The 17,436-nt window shown below is 47.7% G+C and overlaps 1 protein-coding gene across 8 annotated transcripts in view; it reads right to left on the minus strand.

Annotated features, from left to right (window-relative positions):
* The window catches only part of SEPTIN6 (septin 6), a 30,081-nt gene that overhangs the window by 3,884 nt on the left and 8,761 nt on the right, over positions 1-17,436 (minus strand). For 4 of the 8 annotated variants that reach the window (XM_071758194.1, XM_071758192.1, XM_071758193.1 and 1 more), the window contains exons 3-10: positions 11,966-12,161; positions 10,685-10,871; positions 10,295-10,456; positions 5,525-5,621; positions 5,094-5,262; positions 4,457-4,589; positions 3,626-3,816; positions 1,728-1,771 (exon numbers count right to left, since the gene is read on the minus strand). In XM_071758194.1, coding sequence (XP_071614295.1) covers positions 1,768-1,771; positions 3,626-3,816; positions 4,457-4,589; positions 5,094-5,262; positions 5,525-5,621; positions 10,295-10,456; positions 10,685-10,871; positions 11,966-12,161 — 1,139 coding nt within the window. In that variant the 3' untranslated portion in view covers positions 1,728-1,767. The remainder of the gene's footprint in view (positions 1-1,727; positions 1,772-3,625; positions 3,817-4,456; positions 4,590-5,093; positions 5,263-5,524; positions 5,622-10,294; positions 10,457-10,684; positions 10,872-11,965; positions 12,162-17,436) is intronic. The other 4 variants (XM_071758190.1, XM_071758187.1, XM_071758186.1 and 1 more) reach the window with 1 other exon arrangement.

Genomic DNA, 17,436 nt, shown 5'->3' on the forward strand with positions numbered 1-17,436 from the left:
TTTACTTGCTTTTCCATTTCCTTCAGTGGAGCTAAGAGGGAAGGAATCCTGGAATCAGCCTTTCCCTTTTTAAGGGCAGACTGTAAGTCAGTTTGGACTGTATCCTGGCAAGATTCTAAGTCCTAGCTTTGTCTGCAGGGAAGTGTGGACCCGAGTTTTTGGGCTGTTTTATAGTTAAGTGCTGCTGTTCCAACAGTCTCCAAGAGACCTGCACACCCCAGCCTGGGGTGCTGTCACCCTTGCCTTGGATAATAAGTATTTCTGCTCTGTCAAGCAGCAAGACATTCCTGTGGGAGCTTTCTTTTTCCTCTCACCAGAGAATCAACAGCAAATTAAAAAGGCTCAGTTAAATGCACTCAACCTAGCTATAAGCAGACCACTGTCATTAGCAATTTGTTTAATAACCCTAACGAGGATGCTGCTCTCCTGCCAGGCAGGTGCACTTCTTATGCATCTCTGCTGAAATGAACCTCTATTTTACTATTTTTACTATTATTTTTTTTCACTATCTATTTTGCTGGCACCTTGCACTGCAGACACTTGCTTATGGCCAGGCTTGTTGACCTTTTTATCTGTTCCTTTTCACCTGTTCCACAGGCCTGCCCTTGGCCACGTGGCCACCATACATCCTGGCCCACAGGAAGGCAGAGACACCCTGGACAGAGTCACAGCAGCTGGAGAGGAGCCAACTCACAGCACAGCACCACCTCCAGGGTTCTGCTCCAGTGGGAACTCTCCACACCTTGGCAAAACTCCTTGGAAACTCAGATGCTGGCCTTACTCAGGGGCAAAGTGCTCTAGCAGGCTTTCTGGACATATCTTGCATCCAACCCCTGGTCCCTAACTGTGGGCACACTTGGCATGGCCTCCAGGAGTGTGGGTCAGTGCCTGTCTGCTACAGCTGAACAGCCAATCTGTGGGTGACTCATTTGACCACTGAAAATACCATAAAGCCTCTCTATTTTCAGAGCCTTCATGATCTGCTAACTGCTCAGCCCATCATCTCCCGTGGCTTTAGACCACCAGCTGTAATCAGTCATCAGGTGAATATTGATCTGGTGATTGGGCAGCAGCTTCTTTAATGCCCCCTCACACATTTACACACACACTCACATACACACACAGTCTGGTGATTCTCTGGTGCTTTGGGACAAAGAAAAGCTCTAGGTTTGGTAGATTTTACCATCAGTTAGTAGCTGCAGGTGGGGAGAGAAACTAGGCTTGCATCTACCTTCACCTGCAGTGTAACCACAAGTTAACTACAACTTGGAAGGGTGGGAGGGAAGGAGGAGAATGGGAAAAGACATTTTCAAGGCTGGCTGGGTTCTGTCATCAGCACCACATCTCCATGGCAATTGTTGCCATAGTATCAACATGGCCTGTGTGATTAAAGAATATAATTTATTGGGATATGGAATAACGAAAACGCAGCCAACAAAGTGCCAGGAAGGTTTAAAAGGAAGAGGACCCAATCCTTATTTTTCCACATTTTATGTCCTAATACTGAGTCTCTCTGCATTTTACTTTGCAGAATATTTAAAGCTTTCATTGCTTTCTTTTTCTACAATTGGATAAGTAGAGAGAGACTGTCAGAGCACATACAGAAAGGGTGAAAGCAGGGGAAGACAGAGATAAGACTTAGAGGCTTGTGGACTTGCACAGGGTCTGCTTTTTTAGGAACTGTAACTTATCCCACTGTGAGGTCTATATTAGTTTATGACGCTTACCAGGACAATGTGCCTCATGCACCATGCAGCCAAACAGCAGCTAACTGTAAAACAGCACACATGTGAGAGCTAATAATGATGATAATGATGTAAAAAAACCAAACAACAACAACAACAACAAAAAAGAAACCAAGTCATGATTAGTGCAACTTGCAGAGCTCGGGTTTAAAAGGGTCACCTGTGAAAGAAAAAGGCTAGTGTACTGCCAGCTGCTAGTAAACAAGATACAGTTAAGCTACAGCTTAATGAAATTCATGTGAAATTCATGGACTGTTGGAGATATGTATGATCCAAATACTGAAATGAATGATTAAGGACAACAGGAGAAGTTACAGAATAAGGAAAGCAGCACTATTTCCAACACAGCTATTTTCCTGAAGGAGAGAGGGACATCCTAATATCTTCCCAAGCCTTACTCAGGGGCTGATCTGTCTCCTCATGGAGTTTTCTGTGCCCTTCTGGGTCCTTAACTGATAAGGACAATACCCATAGAATGTGCTTGGTGTCAAGCAGCCCTTCTGATATCAGAACTGCTTCTAGGAACAAGACTGTGGCTTGGGCCACAGCAACTAATTGCTCATACTACAGGGCATGTTGTCTCCCTCTTCTGCATTCCTGACCCCAGCTGATCTCAGGGCATGAAAGAACTCAGTTGTGTATTCCTCACACAGTCCAGGCTAGGGAGAGAAGCCTGTCCCCAGTCAGTCTCAGGCTCCACAGCATGAAAAGATATTAAAACACCCCCAGAGGTAATTGGAAGAAGCAAATCAAAATAACACAGTGGAAAAAGGAAGGGACAAGCGAGAAAAGGGCAGTGCTAATTGCTCATTGCAAAAGAATGCTGACATTGAAGCAGCTCCAGCTCAAAACTAAAACGACCAAACCAGGCTCTCATTCTGGTTATTGGGTTTTGACTTTCCTGTCTCATTTGATTCCAAGCTTAACAGTCAAGGGCTACCTGCCTGACAAATTGTCCTGTTGGCTCTCTGGGCACACGCCACATTGCTCACCCAACCAGCACTTCCCATCTACTGAGGACTGAGTAGAGCAGGCACGATTTACTCTGGGTTTGCCCCAGGGATGTGTAGAGAGGGGTACAGAAACCAGAGCCTTGTTTATCTGCACAGTGGTCTCTGCTCCATTTTGGGAAACCCACCACAGTGAGGAGGGAAGGAACTGCTCATCCCTGGGTGAACCAGGACTGCTCCAGCCCTACAGCTGCTGCTTGTGAGCAACTGCAGGCCCTCAGGAGACACAGGCACTGCAGACAGCCCAGATCACAGGGTCCTGGGGTTGGATCCTGTCACACCAGTCCCTGGCATAGGGAATTCCTGCTAAAGCCATGCAGTGTCTCTCACTTTTTCTGTGGAGGGCAAAAAGCTGATTTAGGCAGTACTAGCACAAACAAGGAGCTACAACTCATCCCCTCATTTTGCAGATTCCAGAATTCAAGACTATTTGTCTCCCTGAATAATATCTACAGCATAAGCTTTTCCCCAACCTAAACAATTAAGAGCCTGAGACAGGACACACTCCTCTCTGGAGGCAGTGGGACATCCCTGCTTCCCACACCCTGGTCTTGGCAGCTAATATTGTTCCACTTCATTACAAGCCCTGACAGACCAAGGGAGGAGCAGGGAATCTTGGGGAATGAAAATGAGTTCATCCTCACCCATGCTGCCAGCAAGCAGTGAGGGAGGTCAGCATCCCTGCTCTGCAGGATGACACCTAAAGGTAAAATGCTTCTGGCTACTGCTCAGCCTCACTAGGGATTAAATCTGCCTGCAAACCTGTCCCTGATGAGGACTGGGTAGGTCAGCTGAGAGATATGAACACCCAGAAAATCAGTAAAGGAGAACCATTACTGAAAAGCAAATACCACTGGGTTAGCAACTTACTTTTTTCTTTCCTTATCTCTTTTAAGAGTTTGAGATCCTCCAGCCTGCTGCGCCTGAGACTGGAGCAATTCAGCTGCTGTCTTCCTCTGTTTAAATGCATTTACTTCATCATCCAGAGATTTCTTCTTATCCTCTAGCTTCTTTTTCTCATCCTGATGTAACTTCTTCAGGCGATCAAACTTTTCATGCAGCTAGAGGGAAACGAGAGAGGTGAGCAAGACCCAGCACTGCCAGATATTCTGCTCACAGGAAAAAAGAGGATGATGGAAGCATCCTGTGAAAAATCAGCCTGCAAGTCTCTGTTGTCTCTACATAATTTCTAGCCCCCTGTGCTGATGCTGCATAGACAAAGGGCAGGCAACAGCAGCTTACAAACAGGCAAAAGAACTTAGTGTTCTAGTGATGCACCACTGCACAGGCAAACAGAGGACTGGGAGAGCATAATTTAAAAAAAAAATTAAATCCATTTCAAGGGCTCTCTGCTGTATTTTTCTTTAAAGGTCAGCAAATTAATGGATTTTTCACCACACTAAGGAAGTTTTATTATAACAACCTTATACCAGGGGCTGTTTTGCTCCTTGAATTTTGCCACACTACAATTCTTCATCAGAATCAAATCTGTGGCACTTCTGTGGCGCAATAAGTTGTACACTACAAACACTGTGATCTAGTTCTGTCCTACAGGATGACCATGTAAGTGTCACCATGATCCCAAGTTAAGCTAAGAAAGTCCTAAATCACCCTCTGCAGAAAGTGCTTTGGCAGCAGCTACCTACTTCGGAGTGGATCCATCACTCACAACTATGAAGAGACAAGTACTGCAATCTTCACCTCTTTTTCAGCCTCCTTCAGCTCAGCTTCTTTTTCCTTGACCCTCTGGACAAACATTTGCCTCATTGCCTCTTCTTTTTTCTGCAGTTCTCCCAGAAACTCATTTCTTTTGGCTTCATAAGTTTCTTGTAAGCTAAAAAGAAAAGCAAGTCCAGTGATATGTCTTGGGACAAACTCTGCTTCCCCCAAGACCCTGAAATCAGCCCCTCACCATGAACACTCCTTGCCCACAGCACATTTGCTACTCACCCACCCACATGTACCCAAGATCTTCTTTATCCAACCATTTCTGGAGTCTGTAAGCCACTGTCCTATTCTGTATTTTGAGCGTGGAGCAATTCAAATAGACCACGTGGCAACAAACATTAGTTCAGAGGGACACTGCTGCACCTCTGCAGCATGGATATTTCTACTCCCATACTTGCAGCTCCACAGTCAATCCTGCACACTGTGGTTTCACCTCTCACTCACCCAGTGTTAGGGTTAGGTCACCCAGTACCTTTGCTGAAGCCTGGATTTATCTGACCTGCCAGGTTTTCTTGCTGCAGCTGCTCTCTGAAGGACACGAACACACACAGACACAGAGAGTGCCTCCAACAACACCTCTCTTGAGATCTGCCTCCTGCAGGGAGCCCACCTGAAGGGTTTGCTGTCTGGATCAGTGTCCTTGAAGCCCATCTCCTCCAGCTTACACCTCCGGTACAGCTCATAGTGGCGCGTGTGGGTCTGCTCACGCAGGTCCTCCATGTTCACACGGATCAGCATCTCCCGCAGCTTCACAAAGTCACAGTGAGCCTCATTCTCCACTAAAAAGGAGACATGGAGTAAGGTGGGGCCAGAAACAAAGGTCTCTTTCCACGTCCCCCACCCGTCTCCTCCTCCAGAAGGTTTAACAGCCCTTCTGAGCAGAGAAAACCCTCCTTATGGGCCTGGCACGCAGATTTCACCAAGGATAATTCCCATGGGATTTAAAGGCCAGCAGGCCCTTCTGCTCCCCTCATGAGAGCCCACTGCCTCCTGGCAGAAGTGACACCATCCATGCCATGCAAATCCCAAGACTCAACTCACCCTGCACTGTGCCCCAGGGGTACTGGCGAGCTTTCATCATTTTGTTTCCTATTTTCAGCTCCTCCGTGCTCCCAATCACTGCAAATGGCAAGTGGGCCTGGAACACATTCAGTGGTAGCCACGTCAGTCCCTCTCAGCTCTGGCTGATCTGCCAGCTCTCAGGGATTGATCACAGCCACTGTGATCACAGGGGTCTGCACAGCCACTGAGCAGGGCAGTCAGTATGCACACACTAATCTCAGGGGGTCTACTCACTGGCCACTAGCCCAAGACAAGGGGGGGAGAAGGGAGGGTCCTTTTTGGAAACCTTGTTAGTGCTACCACTCTACAGCCTCTACCTGGCTGATCCTCCCAGCCACAGGGTCTCAGGTGAGGTGAGCCAGTGCAAGACCAGCATCAGACTGACAGCTCCAACAACGTGCAGGGCGGCTCCGACTGCTGTGCCAGGGCTTGCTGTGGCTGAGGAGAAACATCTGCACAAGCACAGAAGCAAGGAAAGAGGTCTTGGAGACTTCTTGAGTTCACCCCCACCACCACTCCATCAGCTCATACTGGAGCACAAGACAACTTGTGCTGGAGAGGAAGGGCTGAAGGGGTCCGTGCCCCTGAAGTCTGGGAAGGACTCAGCCTTCCCTGGGGCTGTGCTGAGCCCTCAGCACCCCCTTTCCCATATCCCACAGCATTCCTTTATGCAAACTGGTTCTGAGAAACCCAAAAGAGTGCCAATGGCTTTACAAAACCCTCATGACGATGACACTATGTGCAGCTACTGTTGGCTGCACTCCTAGAGGACAAAGGATCTAGGGATCACTGTAACTCAGCTGTGACTTGTTAGGCTCTCCAAGCTGAGACAGGCATTCCAGAGAGAAAACTTGTACCTGGAGGCTAAGAACAAGACAGACTTGCTTCTCAAAAAAACAGAAATCAAAAATAAGTTTCTGCTTAGCAGAAATGGCTCTTTTTGCCTTCTGCAGAGGCAGCCAGTGCAAGCTCAGCAGAGCTGGAACAGAAATCCTTCTCACAACTCTCTGGGATTAGAAGACCTCACCTGACACTCACCTCATTCCCTAAACTCAGCAAAGCAACCCCCCAAGACACTGCTGTTTGTCTTTGCTGCATCTCTCTGTTGTGCAATGAAATCTCTCCCCACCTCTCATTGCTCCTGGGAACTGCACTGCATTCTGCCAAGCTGCAGAGAAGTCAAGTGCAAGGTTTCAGCACTTAAAAATAAATTTGCCAGCTCCCTGCACCCACCCCTTCTGCCGAGTTCTGCACAGTGACGTTTGTTAGCTTGAATTTTTTAAGTGTGCTGAGGGCAATAAAAAGGAAGCCAACTCTATAGAAGATCAGTGGACAAGTTCAGGACAGCTGGTACAGCAAAAGACTTCAGAGATCAAGTTTTCTGCTTTCATAGTGCAGCTCACACTGTCACACTGCAAATATCTCAAAGCTGCCTGCAAGCCCTCACAAAGATGGCCCTTTCAGCTTGTGTTTCTCCATCCCTCTTGCACAGGGACACAAACAGAGTCAGAGGGACTGATGGTCAGTGTGGTGGGGCCATCCTGGGCCAGGCAGAGGCTCCGTGCAGGGTCCCTCTCCAGGCAGGCACACGGAGGTGCCAGCGCCTGGAGGGACTCAGGCAGCACGGGGCTGTGCAGGGGAAGCTCCCTGCAGGACAGGACAGGCAGCAGGAAAAGGAAAAGAAAGGAAAAGTGGTCTCCCAGCTTGAAGGAATCTGATTTTCAGGAGAAGGCTGTCTAATGGTAAAAGATCCAGAACACTGGAGGGGAAGGAAACAAAGCTGCTTCAACTGCACGGGCTCCAACACTCAACAGGAGGGAAACTCCCCCAGCCAGATTTCACAGGAATAATTTGCTGCCTCACTTCTACAAGCTGTGGGGTTTCCTGCCTTCAAGACTGACCCCACAGTGCTGTTTCTAGAGCAAACCCCATCACAGCTCTGTGGTGCTTGAGGTTTCAGGCCAGCTGCTCCCCCATAGCCCAGACAAAGGTTTGTCAGTGGCAGTGTGGTCCCCACTGGTGAACTTCTCCTCCACAGCTCACCAGATCTGCCTGCTTCTCCCCTCTGCCCATTCTGCCACTTCTGGCTCAGAGCTTCCAGACCTCCCTGTTGGCTTCTTCAGACTGTCCATGAGGAGCATCCCACACTGGGCATCTCCCACAGCTGTTAATGATTGTTTGCTTCATAGCCAGGTCTCCAGAACAGTGAAGTCAGGGGATTTCCAAGGGACACAGCAAGCAATGGGACTGACAGGAGAAACCCAAGACAGTGGCAGAAACCCTGTGCTATGGCCAGAGAGGCACAGCCTGAACCTCAGCTGCCCTTGGGCCCTGTTACCCCTGGGTCATCTCCTTCACTGGTCCCAACTGCTCAGCTGCCACCTTTGCCAGGGACAAAGTCCTGGTGATTCCTTCTTCCATCAGCAAGGATGTTTCAGCTTCCACAGTGTGAGGCAGCTCCTGTAGCTGCAAGTGGTTTCATTTAGCCAGCAGGTGCACAGAGAATATTTTCTTCAGTAATTAGACAAATTCATTCAAAATGGAAAAGCAGAGAGAGAACTGAAAGAATAGGAGAGCTTGTTTTTCTTAAATAAAGAAAAAAAATCCAGATGGGAAGGGACCTGAAGAATTTTGGACAGTGATTTCCCTGAACTTATAAATATATGCTTGTGGGATTCTCAAAAAGGCCAAATTGGTTTCAAAGAAAATCAGGCATCTTGTTCTGAAGACTTTTGTAATCTGATTATTTTCTAAATACTTCACTTGACACTTTTGTTCATGGTTAAAGACTTTTGTTTCTGATCATGATGGCACAGATTTTAAATCCTTTAGTTAGTCAATTCCTGCCAGAGGACACAATATTTTCTCTGCTTAGTAAGCCAATTTTGAAGGCAAAATACTCTGGAAAAAAGATCCTAATGCATCCAGCACAAGTGGATATAATGAAGTAAAATGAATATGAAGCAGTCAGCTTGTGTATTTTAAAGCCTGATTTTACTCTTCATTCAAAAGAAAATTAATGTAGGTTAAAGGCAAACATTAAATAACCAGAAGACCAGTAGCCATTTTCTCTGTAATTAAAAAAAGTTACCAATCCAAAGAAGGTGCAGTCAATGCATTGATAATCTTTCAAAGATGTTGATCTATAACAGGCAAAGCTGATGAAGCTTTCTGTAGGGAAGTACAAACACAGAGGTTATGGCAACTGATTTATATCAAGGTTTCCCATTCCTTGATTTTACTCATGACTCAAATTGGCAATTTAAGTCACAAACTGTCCACCCACTGTGGTTCTTTTTCTGGTCTCAATCCCTCCACAAGCTCATCTCTTGACCTGAAGCATAAGCAGATTTGTCTTATATTGCTCATAAAATCATTATTTGGATGCAAGTTTTCCAGGTCTGCAAAACTGCCTTGATCAGATTCAGATTCTGGCCTGCTTAGTCCCCATAAACCTGGTAATTACAGTTTATATCAGTTTAATGGAGGATTTAAAGAGCTGATCTCTCTGTGCAGCAGCTGACACAGCCCAGAACATCAAAAACCAGCAATTCCCTCCAATGAGACATACAAATGACAGGAAGGATGAGTAGAAGCTTACTGCCACCCTCAGAAGGTCCAAGGGCAGAAGATTTCTCCCTTTGTCATCAAACCTCTGGTTCCTTGAGGCTGGAGTGATGCTGCAGCTTCATTTCCAGGAGTAGCAGTATTCTGACACAGTGAGAGCACCAAGCACTGAGAAAGCCATCACAAAATCACCCTGACCAGGAAACCACCACTGACAGCTCTTAGGTTTGGGCAAACTTTATGTTTGTTTCAGGCCTCTCCTCACCACTCAATAACTATCAATACTGCATCAAGAGACAACACAAAAATTGGTCACCTAGGCTTGTACTTCATCAACAGCAGCTAAGCAAGCAACCTCCCCCACGTGCTCTCCTGTAAAAAGACTTCTGAAAAATGGGAGCATAGTCAGGATGTGCTGGATGAGTGGCTAAGGCATAACTTGTTCCATCTTCAAGGAGCCACAGACAGGAACCCCTGATGCTGGGAACACCAGAGCCAGAACAAGCACCTGCAGGCACCTGGAGACGTTCTTGGCCTGACTTGTGCACTGTTCCTCACATGTTGCTGGTTAGGCTCTGCACCTCCTTGCCACAAGATCCTGGAATTCACTGGTGGGGGGACATCAGGTGATGCATGGGAAAGAAATCTGGAGAAACCCTTGAACTGAACAGGGGAAGATGCTGGGGAGATATCTGGGGGAAGTTAAGCATCAGATAAGGCAGATGTTTAGGGAAGTGGATGGGCCTCTGGTCCCACCCCTTTGGTTTTTTTTTCTCCTATCAGCACTTGGATGTAGCCTAAGGGAAGCCACTGCTCTAACCATCCTCCATGTATCCCCCTGTCCATCTGCTCTGAGCACCAGGGCCAAAAGGCCAAACCAGACCAAGGACCTAGCTAAGGAACTTGATTAATAATAAGAGAGCAACTCAGTGCAGACAGGACTCCCTGGGCAAGGGAAGGGCATGAGGAGACACTGATGGAGGCAGAGCTTTGCCATCCCAGGAGAGCAAAGCTCTTTGGTACAAAAAACACAGGCAAGGAGCAGAGAGGTGCTGTGAAATCCTTTGGGTTTGAGACACAAAATAAAAAGAAAAGTGGATTTAAGAAGCATCCCAATCCAGGCCACCAATCTCAGCAGTGACAGTGCTGTTCTGGGAGAGGAGGAGGTGCTGAGTCACTTACATTCATTGTCCCATTTATCTCTGCCACCGATTCATCATCTGTTGGGAACTGGTAGATCTGCACCCCATTACTGACCAGTTCACTTGTGATTTTAATTTTAAATTTGGTCAGCTCACTCTTGGAAATGGCATCAGATTTGGCAATGATGGGAATGATGTTGACCTAGAAAGAAACAGAGTGGTAAGAAGTCCTTAACTTTGCTCCAGGGAATTTTTCCAAGTCTGCAGTACAACCTATAAAAATTTAAAAGGGTTCAGTAAACCTACAGGACTGATCTGTCAACCCACTTGCATAAGGGTTACTCAAGGTGAGGAGATATGCTCTGAAAAAGTAGCAGCCTTTTTGCCACATGGACAGTGAACTTGCCCTGTGAGAGTAAAATCTGCCTACCTTGCTGTCAAGCTTCTTCATTGTCACCAAATCCAGGGATTTCAGTGAGTGGCCTGTCGGAGCAATGAAATACAAGCAAGCATGGATCCGGGTGTCATGGTAGTTGTGCAAGACCCTTTTAATCTTCAGTTCTTCTTGCAAGTAGGCTTCAAACTGAGCATCAATGAACTCAACAATGGGCTTGTAGCTTTGATGAAAAAAGAAAGAAAAAAACAAAGTTATACATCTGGTAGTCAGAAAGGTAAACAGGCTGTGCTCCTTTGCTTGCTTTTAAAAAGCAAGCTGATGGCACTTCCCAAGACCAGTCCTCTCAATCTCCCTTCCTCCCCACATGTAAGTGATTTCAAAGTTGTTCTGCTGCCAAGATGTGGTCCCACATCAGGCTCTAGCAGCCTGACAAAACACAGAACTGGAGAGCCACCAGAGGACAGGGGACACACCATCCTCCCCAGGGAAAGGAGACTCTCATGCTTTGCAATGTGAAGCTGAGAGACTTTTAAAAGGAAGGACAATGTAGACTCATTTGCAGCAGTGTGGAACCCTTGCTGGGGTCACACAGGGCTATGAGTCCTGCAGGTGGAAGACAGCTCTCCAGTCAGTGCCACCTTTGCCCAGTGCTCTGGGGCAGGAAATCCCTGCAACCCCCTTGCAAAGCCACCTGAAATACACAGCCTGCCAGACCCACCAGGTAAAGGGCATGAGTGCATCTTAAACAAAACTAAAATTAAAATCTAACAGACTCACAACCCAGCAAATCCCACCTGCAGTGCCTCTGTGAGGATGCACCTTGGAGAGAGTCTGGTGGAATCACACACACCTTCACTGCCATGGTCCAGCTGCACTGGGATGTGAGCTGCCAGAGATACCTCCCCAGGTATCTCACTGCACACTTATCCTGCTCTTCTGGCAACACAGAAGAGCCCTGACAGAAGTGTCTATGAAGCCAAACTGTCCCTAGACCACACCATCAGAGCAAAAGGAAAGAAGCAGAGATGCCCTGGAGCTCTCTGCTCTCCCTGCCAGATTTATTTGGGCAGGATGCAGGCAGGGCAGATACTGCTCTCATAGAATGAGAAAAGCTGCTTTGATAGCTGGAGCACTGCTGCCACACCTCAGTCACTGTCCTCTCTTCTACCTGCCCATTCCAAAAAGATGACAAGGACAACCCATAAGAAGGAAGGAGAAAAATTTTACAGCACAGGCTGGCCCAGCTGAAGCACGGGGAGAGACCCTGCATGAGAAAACCAGGTGACAATACAACCTCTCTCCCTCTTTACTCACCTGTCCTCTTTGTTGATCTGATCCCCAAAGCCAACTGTGCTCACAATGGTCAGTTTGAGGTTGACATTGCTCTCCTGCAGGTCATAGGTATTAGATTTCAGCTGGACCCCAGGCTGTGAGTGAGATGCTGGGTCACCTTCAAACTTGGTGTTGAAAAGTGTGTCCATGAGGGTAGACTTACCAAGGCCAGTTTCCCCTATTGGAGAAAAAGAGAGTCGAAATGGTCTGTTGAATATTAATATGGTTTGGCCTTTCAGCTACCAAACGTTAACAGGGGTGAAATTGTAGCAGATGAAAGCAGATCTCATGCTCCAAAGGGATCATCTGGCAAACAGAAAGCAGTGTACAATGGGAGGTCTGTATTCTGGGGAAATTACATTTCACAGTCTAATGGCCATTAACATTGTTAGAAAAGAGAGATGAAAAGAAAGAGGTGAAAAGGTCATGAGGAAAACAACGTTCAGATCCTGCATAAACCCACAACTACAATACAGAAGATGCTGTTTTCATTAAAAAGTGGGAGGCAGAACGGGGCTTGTTGCCATTTCCAAAAAAAGATCCTCCAGATCAATATGTCTCTAACAAGCAGCCACTGAAATAGCCTCCTGTGCAGACACACAGAGCTGGTCCTAGTCCTACAGCAAGCTGTAGTTGGTTTCTGGTACCCAAAATAGCTTAAGTTTTGGGAATCAGCCTTCTAGACTGGGAGGGAACTTTGTAATACCTGGTTTCCATACCTACACGAGTTACACAATACTCCAAAATCTGCTTCCAAAAGTCCTGAACTGTTATTTGGATGCCATCTATCAAAGGGGAACTATTTCCTTGTCTGGAAGAAAGAGACAAATCCCAGAGACCAGCCTGAAATTTCAGATACCTCTCAAGGAAAACAAAACAAATCCCTCTACTCCAACATTTCACAGGGGAGCTTCCCTTTACCACACTCTGACAAGGGTGCCAGCTTTCCCAGCCCTGAGGATGCAACTTTGTACTAAACTCATGAGCAGTCTGGTGTGCTGCCCTGTGAGGGCTGTTGTTTTGGGGGCAAACACTGATTTCTGAGCTGCCCCAATGGCTTTTGCTGAAACTTGAGGAAAAGGCTGAAGCCCAGCTGAAAAGGCTGCTCCTCCATCCTGCTCCAGGACCATGGGGAGACCATGTCTGCCCAAAGCAGCTTTCCCCTTCCTCCCCAAGCCCTCAGCTCCTAACTTCATCATATTCCTACTTTTCTCAGAAGAAAAGACCTTATTTTTGTAGGCTTAGAGCTCTGTGACAGATCCAAAACTTACATGAAGCAGCCAGTTCAACAAGAGGAAACTCCTCCCCATCCTCCCCATCCAAATTTTCCCTGCAAACAGACAAATTCCTCTTTCTCAGCCCCAGAAAGGACTTCTCTCAAGGCTGAAGTACACAACAGGGAGGGCAGGGCAAACATCCACTGCTCTGGGAACTGAGCAGTCTCTGATTGCCAGGATCATATATCAAGTATCTTTCCATAAGGCAGCAAGATTCATTAACATCTGAAAGTCAATATACACCCTGAGCTGCAGATCTGCCCAGGAGCCAGCTAAGAGCTTGTGCTCCACCTCCAGTTGATGCCAGCCACAGTCAGAACAGCCCCAAATCCAGCTGCTCTTGGCACCAATCTTCTTTGCAACCCAAAGGGGAGAAGAGGAACTCAGCACCAGGAGGGGTTTCTGCAGTTCTTGTGCTCTGTCAGTGATCAGCCACATCTACAACCAGGTGACCAGAGTGCACCAGGGAGAGAAAGATAAGGGGGGACCCAGCAGGTTATCCCTGTCACTGGAGGATCCATCCAGAAGGCTCCTGGCTGATCACAGCAAGCATTTCATTGACTTGGAACCTCACAGGTTGGGGTTTTGGGGTGCCATTGACCCCAAAAAGAGAGAAGATGTACAAAGCAGAGCAGATCAGAGCACTGCCACAGTTTGGATGGGGATTTTGAGAGTTAACAGCCTGCACCACCCACCCAGGTCTTTCTCAGAGGGATTCCAGGAAAACAGCAGCATTAAAAAAAAGGCAAAAATCTAGAGAGCCTGAGAAGGCTGCAGCATTTCCAGAGCTCCTGCCAAGGGATGGGTGGGACAGAATGGGGAGCCAGCTGCTTGCTGTAGATGCCAGGAAGAGGTGTCTTGGGTCAGGGGAGCTCATCCTGGTGGGAAGGCATCCCTGGGGTGGGGGAGCACAGCCCACACTCCAGCCTGCAAACCCCTCCTGTGCCACCATCCTGCACCCACAGCCTGGCAGGCCCAGGAGGAGGGAGGGTGGGATCCAGCAACCCGTGGCCCAGTCCTCCAGGGCTGCAGGACAGGGTGACAGGGTGACAGCAGCAGTGACCAGGGCAGGGACCTCCTCTGAGCAGAGGATACAGGAGGTCAGGTGTGAATCACACAGGCTTCTGGGCAGACAAAACACCCCATAAGCAGCCTCTTGATTCTGCCTCCTCCCTTCTTTAGGACAAAAAGCGTTCACATGAGGCCAAGCCTGTTGTTTAAATGCATTCTGAATCTGCTAGTTATTGCCTACTTTAAATCAATCTAATGTGTTGTTTCCAGCAGGAGTGACTTCCAACTGTCAGAGGGGCCAGGAGAAGTACATAAAGAGATGCAGGCAAATTTTAAAGACAGAACATGCTTTTAAACTCCATCTCATGTCAGCTACATGGAGCCAGCCAAGGCAACTTTGAGTTCACATGCTTAGATTTTTCTTTTGGAAGGGGAAGATCCAAACTGCTAAGACATTTTCCCATAGGTGGGAGCTGCCCATCCAAACACCTATAACTTTGTGTTTAAAACACCAAAGACCCAGCCACTAACACGGTGTCTCCAATGTGAAGTTTGAGAAATCAGAAGATCAGCCAGAAGATCAACCCCACCAACACAGGACAACATTAAAGCCTGACAGGGCAGAGGAGGGTGGAGGAGAGAGAATGACTGCCTCAGATAAAAGAAACACAACATTACCACTGATGGAAAGACATGAGATGATAAAAGAATGAAGAGGTTCATAAAGTGCTTTGCTGTGTTAAACATGACCAGAGGTAGGGAGCAAAATGACAGGAGGGAGGATTTCTGAATCTCCTGGGAGTTTCGAGCTGACACAGAGGCAACTTTCTTCTGGCTGGAAAATGCAAATGGTGCCAACTGCTTCTTGTAAGGACAGGAGTCCAGATGGAACAGATGGGCTGATGAAAAGGACAAGTGCTCATTCCAGCTGACAGTGCTGGAATCTTCTCCAAAAAGCAGAAGTTATGAATGGGGATTAAGGGAGACAGAATCACCACGCAGAGCACAGCGGCGTGAGAGACATCCCTGGCAGGGGGATTATTTCCTGATGTCACACTTCTGGGTACAGGTGTGATTTGAGCTCCAAAATCCTACTCCAGCATTATGCACCTCAGCAGTGTCTGCTCTTCTGAAGCAGGGCTGACAAAGGGCTGTGGGGAGGACGGGGCAGGGAGGGCAACCTTCACGGTTAGAGTTCTGCACCAGAAAGCTCTGAGAGTTACTGAAAAGCTGCGGAGTTGCCTTTCATCATGGGGTGGATTTCTGCTATGAAGTCTGATGAGATTCAGAGATGTGGAAAAAAAACCATCAAGAGGCACCACACCAGTCAGATTCTGGGTGCTGCACCAGTACCCACAAGGCACCATCCACTCTTAACTCCTGAGAGCTGCCAGTACCAGGGATGCTGTGCAGGGCTCCCTGCACCTTCTCTCCCTCTCCTGTCCTGCTCTGGGACAGCCTGTGTTGCCCAGGCACAATGTTGCTGACACTCTGGGTCTCTCCAGCCCCCAGAGCTGCAAGGAGCAAACAATCCCACCACCAGTACCACAAACAACAGGTCACATTGTGCAGGCAACAGCTCATGAGCTACCCATGAGCTACCCAGCACCAGCCATCCCAGGGAAGATGGAGAGTAGAGCTGAGAGTTGGAGGTGAGGTGCTACCATACTTCTCTCTGACACTGGCCAGCAGCTAAGGTGAAGGAACAGAAAAAACTGCCCACAGCAAAAGCTCCTTTCTTTGGGAACTCCCCAGCTTCACAAACCAAAACACCTATCTTTGTGCTGAATCCACCTTCATAAGTTCTTTCTTCCACAGAAATTCTGACATCCTTAAGCACCCTGCAGCAGCAAGCTGAAGTATACACCACAAAAGCTGTGTCTCCTTTTTCTTGTGCCTAGCAATTTAATCTGCTTTTCCCTAGTACACATTAAGTGAAACAACAAACAACTGCTTACTGCCCCCCTTTTCTCCACATCACTCAGGATTTAAGAGGCCTCAGTCATATCACCCTCCATTGACACTGTGGGAGGACAGAGGAGCCCTTGGAGCATATCCCTGTTCAGAGGCATGGAGTGGCTTTTATGGGAATGTTCTTTGAGGAGAGCAACACCTGTCCTTCACCAGATTAACAACCATGGCTCCAGGTATCATATAATTCAATCTCACAGAAGACAGACCTGCATGCACCCCTTCATGTGATGGAACAGGAGCTAATCCAACATAGCAGGTTTGTTGAGACAAGCCCTGAGGCAGCTCAGCCTGATAAGGCCTTCTCTCACAGAGAGGAAAAAACAGTTCTTTTCATCTGACAAGAGAACAGAGATGCTGCAGGATTCACCAAAGGCTGGGCTGTGGGGGCAGGAGGAGCAGCATGGACTCACAGGAGATGCTGAAGCACCTCAGAGGGTTCACACAGCCCCCAGCTGCTATCAGGGGATCAGTGCTGAAGGGGCGGGAGAAGGCTGAGGAGACAGATGGCTTTTTGTTTGGAAAAAACTTGTTTTCTCCTCAGCTGGTTGCACCAGTGACCTCAAAACCAACCACTGGGCAACTTCCAGGCTGTGCAGCTCAACACCCCACAGGCAGCTGCCTGCTAGAGAGATCTGCACATGGGGACCCCTGTGCATCCCTCCCTTCCCCAGGTAGTGAGAGCTCCCACAGCCAAGGGACTCACTTGGAGAAAGAGACCTCAAGGGGTTCTGGTACAGCCCCAGGGAAAAGAGATGGTATTTCTGCCACAAAATAGCCATTTCTCACTGCACTGAACAGGCTGCTTAGAACAAGTCCCCTGCAAATCCCAAAAGAAAGGAAGAGGGAGGCAACTATTTGTAATGGCATCATACTCTAAGGCAACTATCACCTACCCTGAGCAAAACTGAGAAGATTTACATTACAAAATGTCAGCCTATTCTTCCTCTTTCTTTTCTCCATCTCACTGGGAAATGCCATCAGCACAAAAGGTCTCAGCCATTAAATACTTCTCCACCCTTTGCACTGAACTAAGAGGCAAATAACATTTTATCATGGCAGCTTTAGGAAGAAAATGTTTGTGCTGAGGAATGAAACACCAGAGAAGCCATCCACAACCCCTACCTTCTTATGAGAGGTTTGTTCATGCACTCTGTCTTTGGCTCTAATCTTATAGGCCAGACAGCTTTCAGA

The sequence above is a fragment of the Heliangelus exortis genome, chromosome 14, assembly GCF_036169615.1.
Source record: "Heliangelus exortis chromosome 14, bHelExo1.hap1, whole genome shotgun sequence".
NCBI lineage: Eukaryota > Metazoa > Chordata > Aves > Apodiformes > Trochilidae > Heliangelus > Heliangelus exortis.